This window comes from Chlamydotis macqueenii, chromosome 1, assembly GCF_036417535.1.
Source record: "Chlamydotis macqueenii isolate bChlMac1 chromosome 1, bChlMac1.mat, whole genome shotgun sequence".
Classification (NCBI taxonomy): Eukaryota; Metazoa; Chordata; class Aves; order Otidiformes; family Otididae; genus Chlamydotis; species Chlamydotis macqueenii.
The window spans coordinates 23735785-23754977 of NC_141556.1; the positions used below are offsets into that span (position 1 = coordinate 23735785).

The following is a 19193-nucleotide window of genomic DNA, read 5'->3' on the forward strand; positions in this document are numbered from 1 at the left end:
ATTTCTCTTTACAGTACGTATGTGAAGCTGGTCTGCTCCTGCCCTTTTTCTTGTTTTTTTTCCCCCCTCAAAATATGCAAAGTAGAATATGCTAGAGCATAAAACTTGAAATTATACGGTCTTTTCACTCTGCTGAAGTGGTATGAGGTTCTGTGACGCTTTTAAGGCCCAGCTGAAGTCACATAAAGCTGATATATTGGTTTTTCCATGGATTTACATATGTGTGGATGAAACCACTAGGCTCTCTCTGCTCCTAGGTAAGATTAGATTACTTAGCATATTGATTAACATGGAAATGAATTATCTTGTCAAAATTTGCTATACAACTCTAAGTGTATCTAACTGATACAACAGCAAAGTTATTTTTCCTGTATATACTTTAACTCTCATGATTATATTTTAATATTTATTCAGAGTACTGTCATCTTTGTTGCTAGATTGCCTAAGGAGAAGCTGTTAGAATTTACCTACTCATTTTGGAAATGGTTTTAGGCAAGAAGTTCCAGATGGAGATGACTTTGACTTTATTTTACAACGCTCTGCTGCTACTGCCCCAAACCCAGAATTACACAACACATCCTGGTATGATTCTGTAATGTGGACTACACAAGACCAGAAACAAAGGAAAATAGCTATCCATTTTGTAAAGCATGATGAAATGCTTCAAGAGCCTGAAGATACTTTGCTTATGATAGAAGGTAAGATAAATTGCAAATATACCACTCCTATGGCACAGTGTTCATTCTGAGTATCTGCAAAGTTAAGATATCATATGTTGAGGCTTTTCAGTGTAAGTAGTGATGATCATAAAAGCATCTTCAAAGAAAAGAAAAACTCAGCTGGAACTTTAAGTTACTGTTGTGCAAACAGGAAAAAGTAATCTGTGAAGGTCTTGTACGGTGCTTCTGTCTTTTAAAACTATACCAGTAAGTTTCTTGTTGATTCTGCTAAAATTAAACATCTGAATATGTTTTTTTAGTTATGCTTACTGATTTTTCAGTTCTGATTTGAAAACTCACTGAGTTTTCTAAAAAAAAATCTATTTTTAGTCTTGACGTGGAAAAGTTTTGGAAAGCTTCTGATAATACAAGCCTACAATTAACTTTGTCAGCCTCTGGATGTCAGTGTTGTTTCAGATTAATAGAGCTTCTCACAGCGTGAGGTTGGTTTGATTTGGTTTGGTTTTTTATTATTTTTCCTGAGGGAAGAGAAATAGCCACTGAACTTTAAACAAAGCAATTTAGCAAGAATACTAATAATGAGAGCTTTGAATAGAACAAAAGTAATAAATAATTGCAGACTGTACCCTTCTGGATTTAAAACAAAATCTTCAATTGTGCTCATGTAGTGGCCTGAATAAGCAAATGTAGTCAGGTGGTCCTTTGTGTAAGGGTTGATGACAAAAAACATTCTGTTTTCTGCTTTATATTCAGCTAGTTCTGATAAATGCTCTCTGATATGTTCCAAACTGTATTTTTATTTTTTTGCAATCTAACATTATCTTTGTGAAAACAAAAAAAAAAAGGTTCTATTTCTATTCTGTTTTCCTAAAAGAACTGAACAATATAACTTGATAAAACTTTTTTAAAGTATTAAGTGCCAGCAGCTAAGTATCTGTATATGTGGATATATGTGCTTCATGTTGGAGTACAAGGAAAAGGCATAATGAGTGTTTTAGCACTTTTTTTCCCAGAACACTGATCATGAAACTTCCAAAGCTACATGCTTTTCCAATTTTTATGTTTTTGGAGATGGAGATTTTGAAGCGTCCCTAGAAATCTTCCCAGCACTTTTCCAGATACAGAGCAGCCTTAAAGGCCAAACACATTAGGCAGACATGGTCTAGATTCTACTTGTTTGTTAAACACAAGCAATTTGCTCCTCCACCACACAATACTTTCTTCTTCCCCGTAATCATTATGCTGAAGCAAGGACTTATTTTTGAGTGTTTGGCATCTGTGGGGCTAGAATTGAGGAAACAGTTGGAAAAGGGACAGAATTTTGAGTGGCTTTCTACAGGGAGTAAGGGTGATCTGTAACCATTACTACAGATAAGTTGAACTGAAGGGTAAAATGTTACAGTTAACAAGTGCAAAGTCAGCCTCACCTCTGTGCCTGGCAAGGTCATGGAGCAGATTCTCCTGGAAACCGTGCTAAGGTACATGGAGAGCAAGGAGGTGGTTGGTGACAGCCAACATGGCTTCACCAAGAGCAGATCGTGCCTGACCAATTTGGTGGCCTTCTATGACGGGGTGACAGCATCGGTGGACAAGGGACAAGCAACGGATATCATCTACCTGGACTTGTGCAAAGCTTTTGATACTGTCCCGCATGACATCCTTCTCTCTAAACTGGTGAGACATGAATTTGATGGACAGACCAGCGGATAAGGAGTTGGCTGGATGGCCGCACTTAGAGAGTGGCGGCCACATGGCTCAATGTCCATGTGGAGACTGGTCACGAGTGGCGTCCCTCAGTGGTCCGTATTGGGCCAGGCCCTGTTCAACATCTTTGTCGGCAACAGGGACAGTGGGATAGAGTGTACCCTCAGCAAGTTCACCGACGACACCAAGCTGCGTGGTGCCGTTGACACGCTGGAAGGGAGGGATGCCATCCAGAGGGACCTTGACAGGCTGGAGAGGTAGGCCCATGCAAACCTCATTAAGATCAACCAGGCCAAGTGCAAGGTTCTGCACATGGGTCATGGCAATCCCAGGCACAAATACAGGCTGGGCGGGGAATGGATTGTGAGCAGCCCTGAGGAGAAGGACTTGGGAGTGCTCATGGATGAGAAGCTCAACATGAGCCGGCAATGCGCCCTTGCAGCCCAGAAGGCCAACTGCATCCTGGGCTGCATCAAGAGGAGCGTGGCCAGCAGGTCGAGGGAGGTGATTCTCCCCCTCTACTCTGCCCTGGTGAGACCCCACCTAGAGTACTGTGTCCAGTTCTGGAGGCCCCAACATAAGAAGGACATGGACCTGTTGGAGTGAGTCCAGAGGAGGGCCACGAAGATGATCAGAGGGCTGGAGCACTCCTCCTATAGGGACAGGCTGAGAGAGTCGGGGCTGTTGAGCCTGGAGCAGACAAGGCTCGGGGGAGACCTTATAGTAGTCTTCCAGTACCTAAAGGGGGCTTATAGGAAAGACAGAGAGAAACTTCAGCAGGCCCTGTTGTGAAACGACAAGGGGTAATGGTTTTAAAATAGAGGGAGGTAGATTTAGATTAGATATTAGGAAAAATTTTTTACAACGAGGGTTGTAGAGCACTGGAACAGGTTGCCCAGAGAGGTGGTGGATGCCCCATCCCTGGAAACATTCAAGGCCAGGTTGGATGGGGCTCTGAGCAACCTGATCTAGTCGGGGATGTCCCTACTCCTTGCAGGGGGGTTGGACTAGATGACCTTTGAAGGTCCCTTCCAACCCTAACCATTCTATGATTCTACAATACTCCTTGCATATCCTCATTTGTACATGAAGTCACTGTGGTTCATATCATTGTCAGCCCCTACTAATTCTGTGTTTTATGCCAGTCTCTTAGCAGCTAGAATACATTTGCTCAATGTAACAGCAAAGTTGAAATTTTGGAGACCTTTTAGCAATGTCAGTTAAAACTACCCTGAATTTTGTATCTTAATCCCTTGAATGAGAGTTCAAACATATATGAGAGGCTTTATCTGTGTCTCTGTATTTTGTTTTCTAACCTTTTGGGAAGCCATTTTAAATATCTGTGACTCTGTTTTCTTTGGTTTTTTACTAGAAGTTAAGTTCATTGGGAAGGTTTCATGTTGTGTGTTTTTTCATCAGCAGTAATAATGCAATTTAATTAATTTTATTTTCTTGTCTAGTCACCTCTGCAATACAAGTTACAAATATATACAATAAGTACCTTACAATCCAGTGTCGTAATTACTTGTCATAAAGTCTTTGAAACAGCTTAGTTACAGTTAGTGGTAAACAACACAGTTGTAGAACATATTTTAAAACACTTTGGTCTCTTTTTTAATTCTTGTTCGTGAGCTGATTAAATAATATATTTTTATTCAACTATTTCCAAATAACAGTTTTCTGTGTGTTAAATTAATAAATTTAACACATTTCCACTGAACTGATGAAATGTCAGAAAGATTCCTTAAACAGTTCTGCAGGCCATACTATAGAGACAGAGGTAGGTTATCCTGTCGTTATAATAAATTTGAAATTCCTGTCACTGGAATTGGAAAATCTCAGAGTTCCAACTGTATGTAATATATTAAGTTTCTACTGTGTTCCTAGGATGACTCCAATTTAGTAGCACTCAAATTTGCATGATGTTTGCTGGCTCTGCATTTCTTACCTTGTGTCAACTACGACATGGTTAAATAACATTTTTTTTTCATAAACTGCTAGTTAAAAATTAATACATTTTTGCCACTTAAAAGCTGCAATTGCAAAAGTCAGTTTATTGGGTTTGGGTTTTTTTTTACCAAGAAAATTGCTAGTAAAATCATAGGATTATGTTATGGTGATAACTGTGAGGAAGATATTAAGGCATCCACTCTCATAAATGTTCACCTTTGATTCTCTGTTGAGTCTGTCGTTGAGAAAGAGTGAGAAGATTATGGACCGTTTTTTCAGTTTTCCACAGTGGGTCTCAGTTTTTATTGAAGGTCCTGAAATGAACATCAAATCAGCCAAGAAATGCAAGTTGTTCAATTTATTCTTTATTACAGTTTACAAAAACATATTATTCTGTTTTTAATAGGCGGAACACTAAAAGAAGTCTGGAAGCTTGCAAAAAGATTTAAATGTGTTATTCCTGTGAGATCTACAGAAGATGATCTTGAATTATTAGATCTTTCAGCTCCTTTTCTTTTACAAGGGAACATAAAATATTACGGGTAGGTTAAAAGTATTTGTTGATATTTTAGTAGTTGCAATAATAGAGACATAATTTTTTTCAGTAATTCAAACTGCAGTGCTCAAGAGATAACTTAGCCAAAGATTTTTTTTATGCAAAATACATAGCATGATCAGCAGTACTGAGATGAGGGATGAAATGCCATACTACGACCTCATATCAAAGGACTGAACTGCAGCTGGGCTTTATCTTACTCTGTAAATCTTATGCCCTTAATTAGACAGCACTCCAGGTTCAGTCGTGCCTTTGGTGTGTGGGTAGGGCAGTATACTGCAGAGATGGAAATGCACGTGTGACTCTCTTTAGGCTGCAAGATGCTTGAATCCACAGACATTGGGAGCCACAACACTGCAAAGTGCCTTACCTATTCGTGGATGTCAGTCACTGTAGAGACAACTTCTAAATTCCGCAGTTCCAAGGCTGTGGAATGTAGTACACATATCTAGGTGTGATATCTACATTATGCCATGCAATACCGTATTCCTGCTCAATGAGAGCTACCAGCAGTATGCGCTCCCAGTACTGCACAGCAGCATGCAGCTACTGAGCTCAGAAATACCAGTCTACTTCATGCAAGCTGTTGAGTCCTCCTTCTCAGCAGTCCTAATAAGTTCAAACAGAGCGCTGTGTTGCATTGCTTCAGTCCTGTAGGCAGTAAAAAAATTTCTGTGCTGAAATATTGTATGTTTCATGTGAACCCTGAAGTTTCCCGTAAGGGCCTGATAAAATGAATACATATAATGATTTCTCTTTGTCATATATTGTTTTGACCTTTTCAGATATGCCTGTCCACAGCTTTTTTAAATAAAGGCAACATATGGGTATTCCTACTGGGACTGGATCTTCACCAGTGCAAAGTATTTCCCCTTGCACTTTTATAATCCATATATTTCCCCAGCTATGCACAACTCACCTTCAGACATCGTTCTCTGTTGAAATGGCTATATTGTAGAAGCCAACACTCTATAAGATATTTCATGAGTGTTTATAGGATATTTAGGAAGGAACCTCACAATGATGTTGACATTTCAGAGCTTTGTTCCACGCACTTCTTTGTCAGTGGCATATACTTAGCGAAGTCAAAAATTAAAGATTCTGTATAGTAGAATGAAAAGCAAAGTTATGTTTGCTGCAGAAATGAGCTTGAATACCTGTATAAATATTTATAAATGTGTGCATATGCATGTATATTCATATACAGATATAAAAATAAACACACACACTTGCATATAAAAAAATTCACAGCTAAAGTAACTTAATTGAGTTTGGCTTTATATCACTTGAGTAGAATTAGTGGTATTGATTTTTACAACACATTTAGCCTGTAATTCTGAAAGATAGTAAATGTCTTATTTTAAGTTCTAATGGTAATATACTAGCACAGATGCTTAATTTGGAAAAAATAGTTGTTCTGTAATTTTATTTCTTGAGGCAAATGAGAACAACTTTAAAAACAGGTCATCAATATTTTCATCCACTTGCAGCATTTGCTTACTATATCACGTGTAAAATATATTATTACTGGTGTAAATACACCAGTAATAAAAGAGGTTGTTTTAATAAGTCAGAGTTAGTAATTTTAACATAGGTAAAGACAAATTTCTCCTTTAACTCTGTTGTGCTTTTAGAGTGTACTACAAGTTCAGATTCATTCCTGCTTTTACAAAATGAGATGTCTGTATTGTTAAACAACAAAGTCGTGACAAATGAATATATGTTTAGCAGTGATATATGAAAATATATTTAGCAATGTAACGATCTTAGAATCATAGAATGGCTGGAAGGGACCTTTAAAGATCATGTAATCCAACCTCCCTGCCATGAGCAAGGACACCTTCAACCAGATCAGGTTGCTCAAAGCTCCATCCAACCTGACCTTGAACACTTCCAGTGCCTGGGCATCCACAACATCTCTGGGCATCCTGTTCCTGTGTTTCACCACCCTCATTGTAAAGAATTTCTTCCTTCTGTACAATCTAAACCTACCCTCTTTGATTTAAAACCATTGCCCCTTGTCCTGTCACTACAGGCCTTGGTAAAAAGTCTCCGTCTTTCCTATAACGCCCCTTGATGTTTTGAAAGACTGCAATAAGGTCTCCCTGGAGTCGAGTCTTTTCTCGGCTGAACAACTCCAGCTCTTTCAGTGGTATTGTACAGTTTTCCTCCTTTCTGTTCTCTAAGATGGTCTTTTCCAGACCGAAGTGATTTATTTCTTCTCAGGGATAATTCAAAAGCCGCGTTAAGGGTTTTGATGTGGTCTAAAACTTATGAGTCTGGTAAAATAGTTATTTTAAGCAGCAATAGAAATACTTTTGCACTTCCACTGAGTAAGGAAGTCAGATTTTTTTTTTTTCTGTACAGAAGGCTTCTAGTATAAATTAGTGTTTGTTTAGTCTCAGTATCTTGTTTTATATGCTAGGTGCAAGCAGTGTTCAACTCCAAAGCCTATCGAGAGTCTAAGTTCCATTGCAGCAGAACAACGACCATCATGGGAACCAACTGAAATAGCACAAGGTCAGCTGACATAATATTGTCCTGAAATACTTTTGTGCCTTGATTCTGAAGTGTTTATATGAAATAGTTGGGTTTCTGGGCTGTAGTACTATACAGAATGCATGTAATTTATGGTTATGCTTGAGAATAAAGCTGTAAAATTTATTCACCTTTTAACAGTTGAAATAACATATTTACTTTTGAAACCATTACAGTATGAATTAAAGGATTTTATATATTGAATAGTTTCTTCTACCACAGATGTCACTAGTAACTCCTATTGTAGTACAGATGTGATGCATTTTTGATTGCAGATGCCGCTTTTAAACTTGTATACATGCTTGCATCCCTGGAAGTTGGTCTTGCTTTTCCTTTTGAAGATACAGGTTTACTGACCTGAACTAAAGAGAGTCTTATTTAATGACTAGTACAAGTTAGACTTTTATCTTCTTTAAGCCTTATCAATGCTAAGAGTATTCCAGAGAGTCTGCAAGAAATAATGTTCAAATGAAAGGAATGGTACCATAACATAGATGTATGTCCATGCTTTGTGTGTTCATTGTGTTACTTTATGTAATCAACATGTGTGTTCAAATGATAGAGGTAAAATGGAGATTAAAATTTCACAACACATTAAGGAAAAAGAATATTTTCATGTTTATCAATTTGTATTCTAACATATTAAGTTGGAATATCTAGCAGTATCCAAGCTTGGTAAAGACTTTATAAAAGGAAAAGTTATCTGAGCAATACAGTGATTCTCGTAATTATATTCTATTAAAAAAATGTAAAGTAGTATGTAACTGGCACCTGCAATTGACATTTAATTCTCAAAATGAGAACGGTATTCATTAAATGCTTTCTGGCATTTAAACTGTTTTCTGTGTATTATTCTTTTATGATCTTTATTTGCAGACAGATGATAACCTGCAAGTATATCAGATCAGTTGAACATAAAATGATTAGCCAGTTTAAGTAGATGTGCCCAGAAAAGACTGATACTGAGTTGCAGTAATTTTGTATATTTAAGATGTTTTATGTTTGCAGCGTAACGGTTACTTCTGCCAGTGAGAGAATGACTACAGTCATTTACTTATTCTGGAATATTTTCAGAACTGCCAGCAAAGTTTTTCTGAATAAGACTTTGTCTGGTAACTTTTACTACATCGTATGAAACAAATTGTTTTCCTTAGAAGATATGTTTTCAGGTGGAATGTTATCTTTTTATCACTGAATTAAGAGCAAGTCTCCTTTAATCTTCTATGCATACAAGGAGTAGGAAGACCCTACCAATGGAGGATCTAAGATCTAAGCAAGTATTAGCATTTCTTTTATTAGGATGAGAATAAGTACTTAAAAACTCATCTACTAAAGTGTTTCTAGGCAAATTGCAATGCGCTGTCAAAATACAAACCACATTCTGCTATTCAGTGCCTCTGTCTTTTGGCCTGTCAGTTTATACTTTTAATGACAGTTTTCAAAGTCAGTTACTAATAAAGGAGGGATATTGAGAGCTTGAGTTGCCACAGTTTGTCTTGCAGCTTCACTCAGAAACAGATCTTTTTTTTTTTCTTCAGTTTTAGGTATTGAGCTGCTTCAGTATGTTTTTATTATGAAGTTTACACTGGTTGATGGAACAGGAGCACTAAATGCATACCTTTTTGATTATGTAAGTAAATCTAGGTAAAGGTAGACTCTACAGATTATGTGGGTTTGCATTTTATTTGTTTTTAAAATAGTAAATGTATGTACAGAAATATTCATTCTGTGTTACCTGCAGAGTGTTGCTGAGACAATTACAAGTGCTGTAATGTTACTAATACTGTCCATCAGTGAAGATGGCACAGAATGTTATCTTTAGGAATTTTTCAATAATATATCAGTATAGAATATCAAAGCATAAAGATAAAACTGAAGCTTGTAGATAGATTATTTGGTATTTCCATAGACTTTTATACATTTCCATGGCTGAATTTCTCCTTTATTGGCAATGTTAAATTATGCAGCCTGAATGCTGTGTGGATGATGGGAGTGTTTCAGGATTTATGCGGGTAACTTCTGGATTAGTTCAAAATCTCATTACTTCTTTTTGAACTCTCAGTAGAATCTGTCCATTCAGTAATTCTTGATTTTTGTTTCATATAACCATGAGGTAGAAGAGGCCTTCCTTCCCCTGAACCTAGGCAGGACTCAGCTATAGCTATACAGATACTTGTCTTTGATTTTCGAAGAAGTTCATGCAGCTACTTTGCTAACCTTAGAATTAACCTGTCTTTTTTTTTCTTCCATATCAGAGTTCTTTGAAAACTCTGACTATCCTCACTGTTGTTGTTCTGGATTCTTCCCAGGTGACCCACATCTTTCTTGAAGTGCTAAAGCAGTACCTTAGCATGAGGCATTGCCAAATAATGCTTCTATATGTATAAAACAGTACTGTGATCACTTAATTTCTTGCTTACTGATTCATGGTATAATCCCTTCATCTGTGAGTAGAACCTCAACTTTAATAAATTATTCCGCATTCTTTGTTTGAGCAACTGATTTGACTTGCTTAAAATCAGTATTTTATACATGTATGTAGTGGAAAGTGTATGGGGCTGGGGTTTTTTTGTCCTACTAGCTCTCAAGTTTGTCAAAAATTGATTCTCATTCTTTACTCCTGTATACTTGCAGTTCTCCCAGCTTGGTTTTGTCTGTAAACATAGTGGGCCTATTTGCTATTCATTCCATAAAGCATGTCACAAATGAAAAATCTCACAATCACCAGACTTAGGACAATCCCCTGCAGAATCCACTTTGGACATCTTCCATTTTGACAGTAAACTGCTGATTACTCTTCAGGACTTTTTAATTCTAGTTCATAAGCTTTATTATTAGATTAGCAATTTGATGCACAAAGATGGTTTGAGTAAGAATTTCCTGTGATGCTGAATGTGGAGGATTCTGACTGACAAGAACAGGTCGTTGCTTCCTACATCTCCAATTTAGGGCTGAAGATGAATTATATACATCTAGCGTACTCCTTAGTGAATATACTCTTTTACATGTATTTATGTGTGCAGTAGAAATATCCATTACTGTGTACTTTGTGGATTTTTTCCTTTTGTTTTACCTTTTGGGGTTTTTTTGTTTGTTTACTTTGTTTTGCTTTTTACACACATATGCATACATTTTGAGATGGTATGTCAATCATTTTAAAAAGGGAAAATAATAAAAAAGTGAGAAGAACTTAGTAAATACAAGAATTATTATCTAAAATAGATTAGTATTGCATTCTATGTTTTGTCCTTCTGTAAGTGAATTTGTCTGTTTTCTTATTCCAGCAACTCATAGCTGGGAATATCAGAATCTCACAATACAGATTTGGAGTAATCCATCTACCTAAATGGAAAGTAGTCAGTGTAATGGCACTTCAGAGTTATAACTTTGTCCAAAATGGGACAGAGAAACAATTTAGTGGGATTGTTTCTTTTTTTTACCCCACAGCAGTGCTATTTAAGGTGTATATAGCTGTATATTTTCCACTATCATACTAAAGTACTTTGAATGGGACTTTGAAGGCAATACTCTTCCTTGTTTAATTTTAAGACTGTAAATAAAAATAATACTGGAAAAAATGTAAGTATGTTTTCTTAAAATACACAGTATATTAGCAGCAAAGGAAGTCAAAGACTGCAACCCACGTTTCAGCTAGTCATCTTTTCCTTCTACTGTCCTTTTTTGTTTTTACATTGAGAAACTAAACTGCAAAAGGAAAGCGAGGGAAAAGATTTTAAACCATCTCTTGATGCAGAATTCAAAAAAACCCTGCTTCAAGGTATCTCAGATTCTTATTAGATACTGTTCAGTACTCCTGCTTAGCTGCAGGAAAAATCCCACAATTTCTTCTGAAGTGCCAGCTGCTAGCATTCCTGCTGGTGGTACTTCAAAAACAAGCCAATACCTTCCAAGCCTAAACTTGGGTCCTTCAGCACCACCTGAGAAGGAACTGGACTACTTTGAAGTGCAACTTTACACTACCTGCCAGTCACATTTCTGTAGGAACGTTCTTAGTTCTTTTCTTTCCTCTCCTTTATATGAAAAGTCATTGAAGGAAAAAATCGAACAGTTTTATAGTCAGAAGAATTGGAAGAGTGAGAGGAAAAAGTAATTACCTGTGTTAATTTTGTTGCTGGATTATCCACTAACTTCTGATCACTTCCATTAAACATGTCATACAAAAATTATGCAAAAGCAGATTATTCTGTCTTAGTATCTTTTTTATAAAAGGAGACATTACCTCACTTTAGAGGTACAAAATCAGGTAGCAAACTTAGAAAGAATAAAATGACAGTTTTGTCAGTCATGCTAACTGTATATGATTTAAAGATACGCAGGAAAGGTTTATTTAACGTTTCAGTGTTCCCTTCTTTATTTTACTCCTCCATTCAGAAATGTATCCCACAGTATAAGCCTTTCTCCATATTGAAAAGTGAAACTCAAACTGAGGGAGTTCCTCTTGTATGAAGCTAGGTTGCAGTGCCTCCTTGTTGTCAGGTTATTTTATTCCTCTCAAAATGTTCTGCTCACAGCAGTGAGAGACTTGAGGAGGACTGACCATCCTCTCTGCCCTAACATTGTCTGTTTACAGAAGTTTATGAGGAATATCTGCCAGTTACATATGCAGACCTATGTGTGTGCTTGCTGGGTGGCTGTAGTTCCTGAATACTTAGAGTACTGGAACATAGACATGTAATTTTTTTCAGGTAGTTTGTTTTTTTTCTTTATCTGAACAGTTCTGGAAATAATGTAGTTCTATTGTGTAACCTATCTGGATAATTTTAAGATTCTTAAATTATAAAAGACCATGTAGTCAAGGTTCTGGCTACTGATTTCTTACCCCTCTTCCAACACCTCATAGTTTTCTGTTCTCTTCCAGGAAAAGTTTTTCCAAATTTCTGCCTCTGAAATCTTAACTAATAATTTTCTTCAGCAAAAGATGCAGATGACCATGAATACGCTCTGTCCTCCAGGAAGAAAATTAGGTCAGTTTACCATTGTTTTAAAAGGGGGATGTGAAGGGAAAGGGTCTTCAATCTGCTATTGCATATACAAAGTCTTAGAATTCAACTTAAGCATGGGTAAAACTCAGTTAGTTTGTTTTGATACATTTCTTTAATAGTAGTACTCCCTTTTGAGAAAGAAAAGTAGTGGTTCAGTAAATTTCATGTAGCATGCAGTGATGTGTGAATACAGTCATGTCTATGCAGGCATTAACATGTCATTTGTGTGCATATGGAAGTTAACCGGAACACCTTTATACTGAAAGTCACAGCACATTAGGCAAAACTGAAAGGCAATTCGGCATATGGCACATGCTTTGAGTGAGATTCCACTTTTGAATGCACGCACTGATTTAGAGCATCCTTCACAATGGGAAACATCCATGGAGATTGTGCAAAAGCTCAATGCAAATCCAGTCACAGAGTTTTTGTGCAGTATTTCTGTTGTGGCAGAAAGTAGCTCTGTCTAAGCTATACGTCTCTGATGCAGCTTTGACGTCCGGAGCATACTCTCTCTCTCTCTAAGTACATGGCTGTCAGTGACCACCACAACCACGCTGGAGTCTTTACTATACTTATAAAAAGTAGCCTTATTGTAAAGGATGTTCCCTTTGAGACCAATGAAATTGTCTCATTGAGACACATCAAGATGAGTTCTTGTTATTGGAAAGTGTTTATATGTGCTATACTGTGATACAACTACTGGTACCAAGTATTTCAGGGGGACAGGGAGGGCGAGACTTTGAAGATTGTCACTGAGCACCGCTTCAGATGGTGTGGGAAATTTTAAGATACAAATTGGAATTTCAAAATTAGGAATTCAGTTTTCTTCCTATTAAGTATTGTATACGTTTAGATATCCTAGTTAAGATCTCGCTCAAGTTATATCAGTCCTATAAAAGTTAGAAATGAGTATTAAACAGTAATTTGGCTTTTCGTTGTAGATGACTTGCCATGGCTGGAATGCTTCATCAAGTCCTATAATGTCAGAGATGCGATGAAACATCAAGTTTGTTACCAAATTTTTGATACTACAGTTGCTGAAGATGTTGTATAGTGATGTGTTGCTAATAGGAAGTAATCCAGTTAAGAATCCAATTTGGGGGGTTTTCGAGATCAGAGACTGTATACAAAAATTTTGTTCCTTTCTTAGGAATTCAACCTGTATGTATGAAATTTTAATTTCTATGTTAACGTGAATGGGAAGTATAATTTGACGTATTTGCTACTTCCCTGGCATACAGCCTTATGATCTGAATGCAAGTGGAGGTGCTAGGCTTTTCATTGGAGGCTGCTTGGCTCAGGCTGATGGAAGCAATCTAGTATCCATCTGTCCTTCAAAAAGGCAGTGATGAGGTTACTCTAAACTGTGAGTTTTACTCAGAAAATATAGTCAGAATGGTGCTACTTTGTTCGTTTCTGTGTTAAAATAAATTATGTCAGCAGAGAGGGAAAAGCAACTCTTCAGTAAACTTCTCTCAGGCTACTTTTTGCAAGCATGTGTTAATGTTCTCAGCCAGTTTGACAGGAAGATTGTCCATATTTAGATGTTTCTTTGCGTTTGCACTGCTATATACATTTAGGCAGAACTCTTCCTGTTAATTGTATTAAGGTAACGGCTGTGTGTACCACTTACTATAGATTTTGATGGAGTTATGAATGTGACCAGGTAATGATTATCACTAAAATTAAAGTCAAGCCATGAAAGTAGAGTAGTGTAAAATCGTAAAATGAATATTGACATTTGCTAGGTTGTCACGATTTTTAAGGTGGCCCTATTGAGTACCAAAGTTGTTACCGTGCTTATTAGCTGGGTCTGTGTTTCCAAAGGCTCTCACGTCTGGCTAAATTTACTGTCAGATTACACTGCCCAGATCTGCCGTTTCTGTTTTACGTAATCCGATTGTATGACTAAATTTAGAGATACAGAACTGATCTAGTGATATCATGGCTTGAAAATACTGCTGGGCTAGAAAAATTACTCAGTGGTTTTACTTTGCATTCGGAAGTCTGTAGGACAAATTCAGGATATGTTTCTACAACGATAATTAATATAGAAATTCCTGTCAAATCTAATGCTTTCCATCAGAGCAAAATTACTTAATATTTACAATAGCTTTTTTTTAAGGGAGTTCAGAAGCAAGATGGAATACATACATAGATTATTATTTGATAGTAGATGACATTTTATTTTTTAATTTTTCAGGGCTGCTTAGTACATTATGCAATTTGTCATTTAAAATTTCATCTTAATATCTTCTGATAATTTTCTGATACTCTAAAAAATTATACTGGCTATATATGTCATAAACCAAGAGATTATGGTTTTTATTGATCAGTGTATAGGGAGAACCAATATTAAAAGTCGTTAGTGGATATTTCCTTTAAAAAGTAGAAAAAAACAAGCAGTTTACCAAAGATCAGCACTGGCTTTTGAAAGCTTGCCTGAATCTCTGAATAAACACATAAGCAAAAAATAGTTATAACAAGTTATTGAATGGCTATTATAAAACTTTAGGCACTGGCCATATCCAAATGATTTCAGAAGTTAGGGGTTAAATTGAAGGCAATCTTTTCTACTGTTCTTTTATATAGTGTATGAAAACTCTGGAAGGAAATTTTTTATTTTTAGATTTTTGTTAAAAACTGATAGATATTTATATTGTACATTTTCTCTAAATAAGTCTTTGTAAAGTAATAGATAAGGATATGTTTTGAACTTCAGTGTAAACTAAACAAATTTCATGACATCCCTTGTCTGAGATCCCTGCCAGAAGACTATGCAGATACATCACTTGATTTTTTTACTGTTAAATATTGTATTAAAATGTTTAATAAAAATTTTTCTAAATATTGAGAGGGGTTTTGTATTTGACTTTCAGTTCTTAAGTGATATGACAGTGAAAACTTTGTCATCAGCAGCCTTCATCCAAAAAATGCTCCAAATTAATGTTTGTATAGTTTGTTGGGTTGAAACATACATGTTTAATTCTCTTTCTAAGTATAATTCATAGAAATAATTTTCATTAGTAATGAAAAATTGTGTATTTGACAATATACTGTACAGAAAGGAATTAGTGCCCAGGCATTTAAAATGTCTGTCTGTCATTGGTAGCCTTTATATGGAGCAGTGGATGTCACTGAGGTGGGACTCGGACCTTTAATTTCTTACCCTGGTCAACACTGAGGCCTGTGAATAGCTGACTGATGGATGGAAATCCTGAGATTGCTGTGTCCTGAACATGCAGTACCAAGACACTCCAGTGTCTGAAAGCTGAGCCTTTCAGGCAGCAGACTTATAGCTGTTACTTAGTAGAAACAAAAATTCACGTTTCCCTTGGTCAGTTTCTTAACCAGGTTTGTGATTTAAGTTTCTAAAACATTAATAAAAGGTCAAATGTCTGTTTTAATGGTTTAAAAAATACTGACATATATTATAATGTACCTAGAGACACTGAAAAGTTGAAACAATAGTGGATCAAGTTAACATTGGGACACTCATAACCAATGAACACCCCAGGCATGTCTTCCTGGTGTCTCCTCTTCTTCCTTCATCCACATACATCCCAACATATGGAGTAGCTGCATGAAAACATGAGCTTCTTACTAGAAATGTGGGCTAAATGGCAAATATGCAAGGAACGTGAAGTAAGTAGCACGGAGCAACATCACCACAGGCAAGGACAAAGAATATCTGATTGTAAAGGAGGAGCTATGAAGGAAAATTATAAAACTGTAGAAGAACAATAAAAGAACATGAACCCATCCCCCCTCCAGTTATACAGGCGAGTGCATAAAAGTGGTAGCATTGTAGTTAAAAAAAAAAAACAGAAGGAGAGTTTTCAGAAAGAAGAAAAAACAGAAGGAGAGTTTTCAGAAAGAAGAAAAAACAGAAGGAGAGTTTTCAGAAAGAAGAAAAAACAGAAGGAGAGTTTTCAGAAAGAAGAAAAAAAAAAGTGGAATAGTGTTTTCAGAGGTGCCTGTATGATTGGACTCCCTGTAATCCTTGTTTTAATGGGGTTTAAAAACTTGTGATTGGAAATCTCCATAGAGTTAGTTGAATGTAAGCTCTTGGATGCCTCACACTGTCTTGAAACTCCAGCTGGACAGACAGAATGTAAATAAATAACATGTATTGCAGAGAAGGCAATTCTGGTAGGTGACCTGCTGTTCAATAGTGATTGAACTTTCTCATCAGCTTTTGCTGTTATGGGATCCAGAGATTTACAGACAAGACTTTGAAATGCTTTGCTTAATACTAATCCTTTGGCTACCAAGCAGCAGGAAGTGGGATTGCAAAAAAGACGGTAGAGCCCTCAGGCTGACAAGCTGAGGTTTGCAACAGAAGGAAGAGAGTTTATTGTGTTAACAGGGGTGAGGGCTTAGCTCTTCAATACCACAGTGTTTTACCTCAGAAGAATTTATTCATGTTAGGTCACTCTTTGGCTAAAGCCATTGCATTAATATGTGAAACTGGCAGGAACTGGGGCACTGCAATAAGGGGCAAGGCCAAATATTGAATTGGAGTTGTGAAAAAAATTAAGCAAATATGTATGTTCAAGTTCTTCAGGTGGAATGGGAGCACTGCAGAAAATTTTCTTCAATGGAGGAGAGAAAAAATTTCAAATAAGAATTTACTTCAAGTAAGCATTATTCCAAGTGTACTGAACAGTGAATATTAAGACTTGGAAACACGGAAATACAGCAGAAGAGGGAGAGAGAAGGGAAGAACAGTTGCAGAGGACAGTAGCAAAGGCCAGAAGTGATCGTAGAGCCTTTATGAGACAGTTTGCTGCAGCTCCTGTTCACAGCATTTCCTATACATGAAATTCCCAGTAAGAGCTATGGTTTGTGGAAACACCCATCTGATGAAGGATTACCAGATCCAAAGTGCTTGAAAAATGTATAGCAGAATTATGTTATAATGAATGAGTTCATATTTGTGGTAAAGCTATGGATGGACCTCACCCCAGAACAGTGCTACCATGTGTTTTTCCTTCTTATTTTCTGCTACAACTCCCAATACCTGCACAAAGAGGTACCCCCATGAAATTGCTGTAATGTTATCATTTGTCTATATAAACCAAGCAAATTGAAAATCTAGGAATAAATCTACATTTACTTGTTTTAATGTCAATTTTTGCAAGTAAACTAGGAAGACATATGCTTAATGTGGAAATATATGCCAGAGGAAAAAATGAAATTTTTTTTGTCTCATTACTGTTCTATTACATAAAAAGCTTTGAGCTTAAATTTGTTCTGTACCTTCTCCTGTGTGTGTACAGCCTGTAGACTACCACTGTTAAAAAAATACAGATTTGTGAAGTACAAGCTGCATCGTTATAGTTGAGTCCATATTTAACTGTAATTTTGAAGACTGGCTATCAGGTGGCTTTGGATTATGGAGCTGGTACTTTGCTGAAAGGAAATCTCTGAATGATGGCTGTTTAGAAATGCTGCTTGAATTTTGTGACTAAAAGAGCGGCAAAACTGAACACTGAAATCTGCTGATCAGACACATTTATGTACAAACTTTATTTCTTTCTTCTTCTGTCTACAAATGACCCCCTGAGCAACTCAAAGCCGCTCCAAAGCAGTGTTTCAAATGACAAACATGATCAGTCACAGACGGGATGTGTTTTACCAGAGGGGCTTTGTTTTTATCCGGGGGGTGGGTAAGGGGGCTTGCACCAGGCAGCTGAGTTTGAGATGAACCCACAGTATAGAGAGATGTGAAAGGTCATCTTGACATGCTGCCCTTCGGTTTCTCATTGTGCTTAGGTACCCTGGTGCATATAGTGATGTGCATAAAGCCTCGCTGCTCGTAAAGTTACGGTTGTCTTAAAGGGAGACAACTACTTTACGTTTCCACTACTTTGCTGTGTTTTGTCGATGGTAAGCCACCTAGCATTAAAAGTAAGGAGAAGGGTGAGGAATTGCTTTTCCCCTACAGGTCAGTCAATACCTTTGTTATCAAAGTGCTGCGGCTTGGGACCTTCTTGCAGGAAAAAAAGCAGCAGAAAAGAAAGCTTGAAAAGCTTCCTTTGAAGGGATGGGAAAGGTCAGAAGTTACACATGAAAGGACAGTTAGGAATGAGGAGTGCTCTTTAAATATCTTACAGTGCACTTCTAAAAATCAGATGTTGTAGCTGGAAAATCTTGATGCAAGTCTGTTGACTCCCATGGTCTATGTGATTTGATAATGAATAACCTTTTGAATATTACTCCAATCTGTGCATAAGTGATTAACTGGACTACTAATTCACAGTTATGTTTCTAAACAAGTTTAATTTCTCTGCATCCAGTTACTGGAATTTTTTTTCTGAACTGAGAAAAATCAATTTGTTTTTTCTTTAAAAACTGTGGAAAAAAAAACTTGGCAAAATTACAATAGTCATCATTAACTAGATGCATTCTTGCACTTCACCACGTGCCAGGGCCTGCTCACATCAGATCATTTTTTCTGGCGAGGACTATGTTACAGAACGATACGTTGTAAGCATACATTTTCACAGCAAGCTTACCAAGGCATTGTAAAAAGAGGAATAGTTTTCAAAGCTCATTGAGCTCCTCTCTGAGGCCTGAAAAAATGTGGACGTCTTTTGGCCTACTTTTCAATCTGGGTAAAGAGGTGCCTGATCTGATGTGATAGAGCAGGGAATTCTTAACTCATTTCTTAGCGGATATGGCAAAGGTACGCAAGCCTCAATTTAACTATTGAGGTCATCGGCTAATATGTGTCAGGAAAGCATGGAGCTGTAC

At 36.9% G+C, this 19193-nt stretch overlaps 1 protein-coding gene across 2 annotated transcripts in view; it reads left to right on the top strand.

Annotated features, from left to right (window-relative positions):
- The window catches only part of POT1 (protection of telomeres 1), a 67154-nt gene extending 51866 nt beyond the window's left edge, over window positions 1–15288 (top strand). For both annotated transcript variants that reach the window (XM_086747165.1, XM_086747176.1), the window contains 6 exons: window positions 493–698; window positions 4741–4876; window positions 7316–7410; window positions 8967–9058; window positions 12308–12413; window positions 13376–15288. In XM_086747165.1, coding sequence (XP_086603291.1) covers window positions 493–698; window positions 4741–4876; window positions 7316–7410; window positions 8967–9058; window positions 12308–12413; window positions 13376–13488 — 748 coding nt within the window. In that variant the 3' untranslated portion in view covers window positions 13489–15288. The remainder of the gene's footprint in view (window positions 1–492; window positions 699–4740; window positions 4877–7315; window positions 7411–8966; window positions 9059–12307; window positions 12414–13375) is intronic.
- Window positions 15289–19193: the final 3905 nt, after the last annotated feature.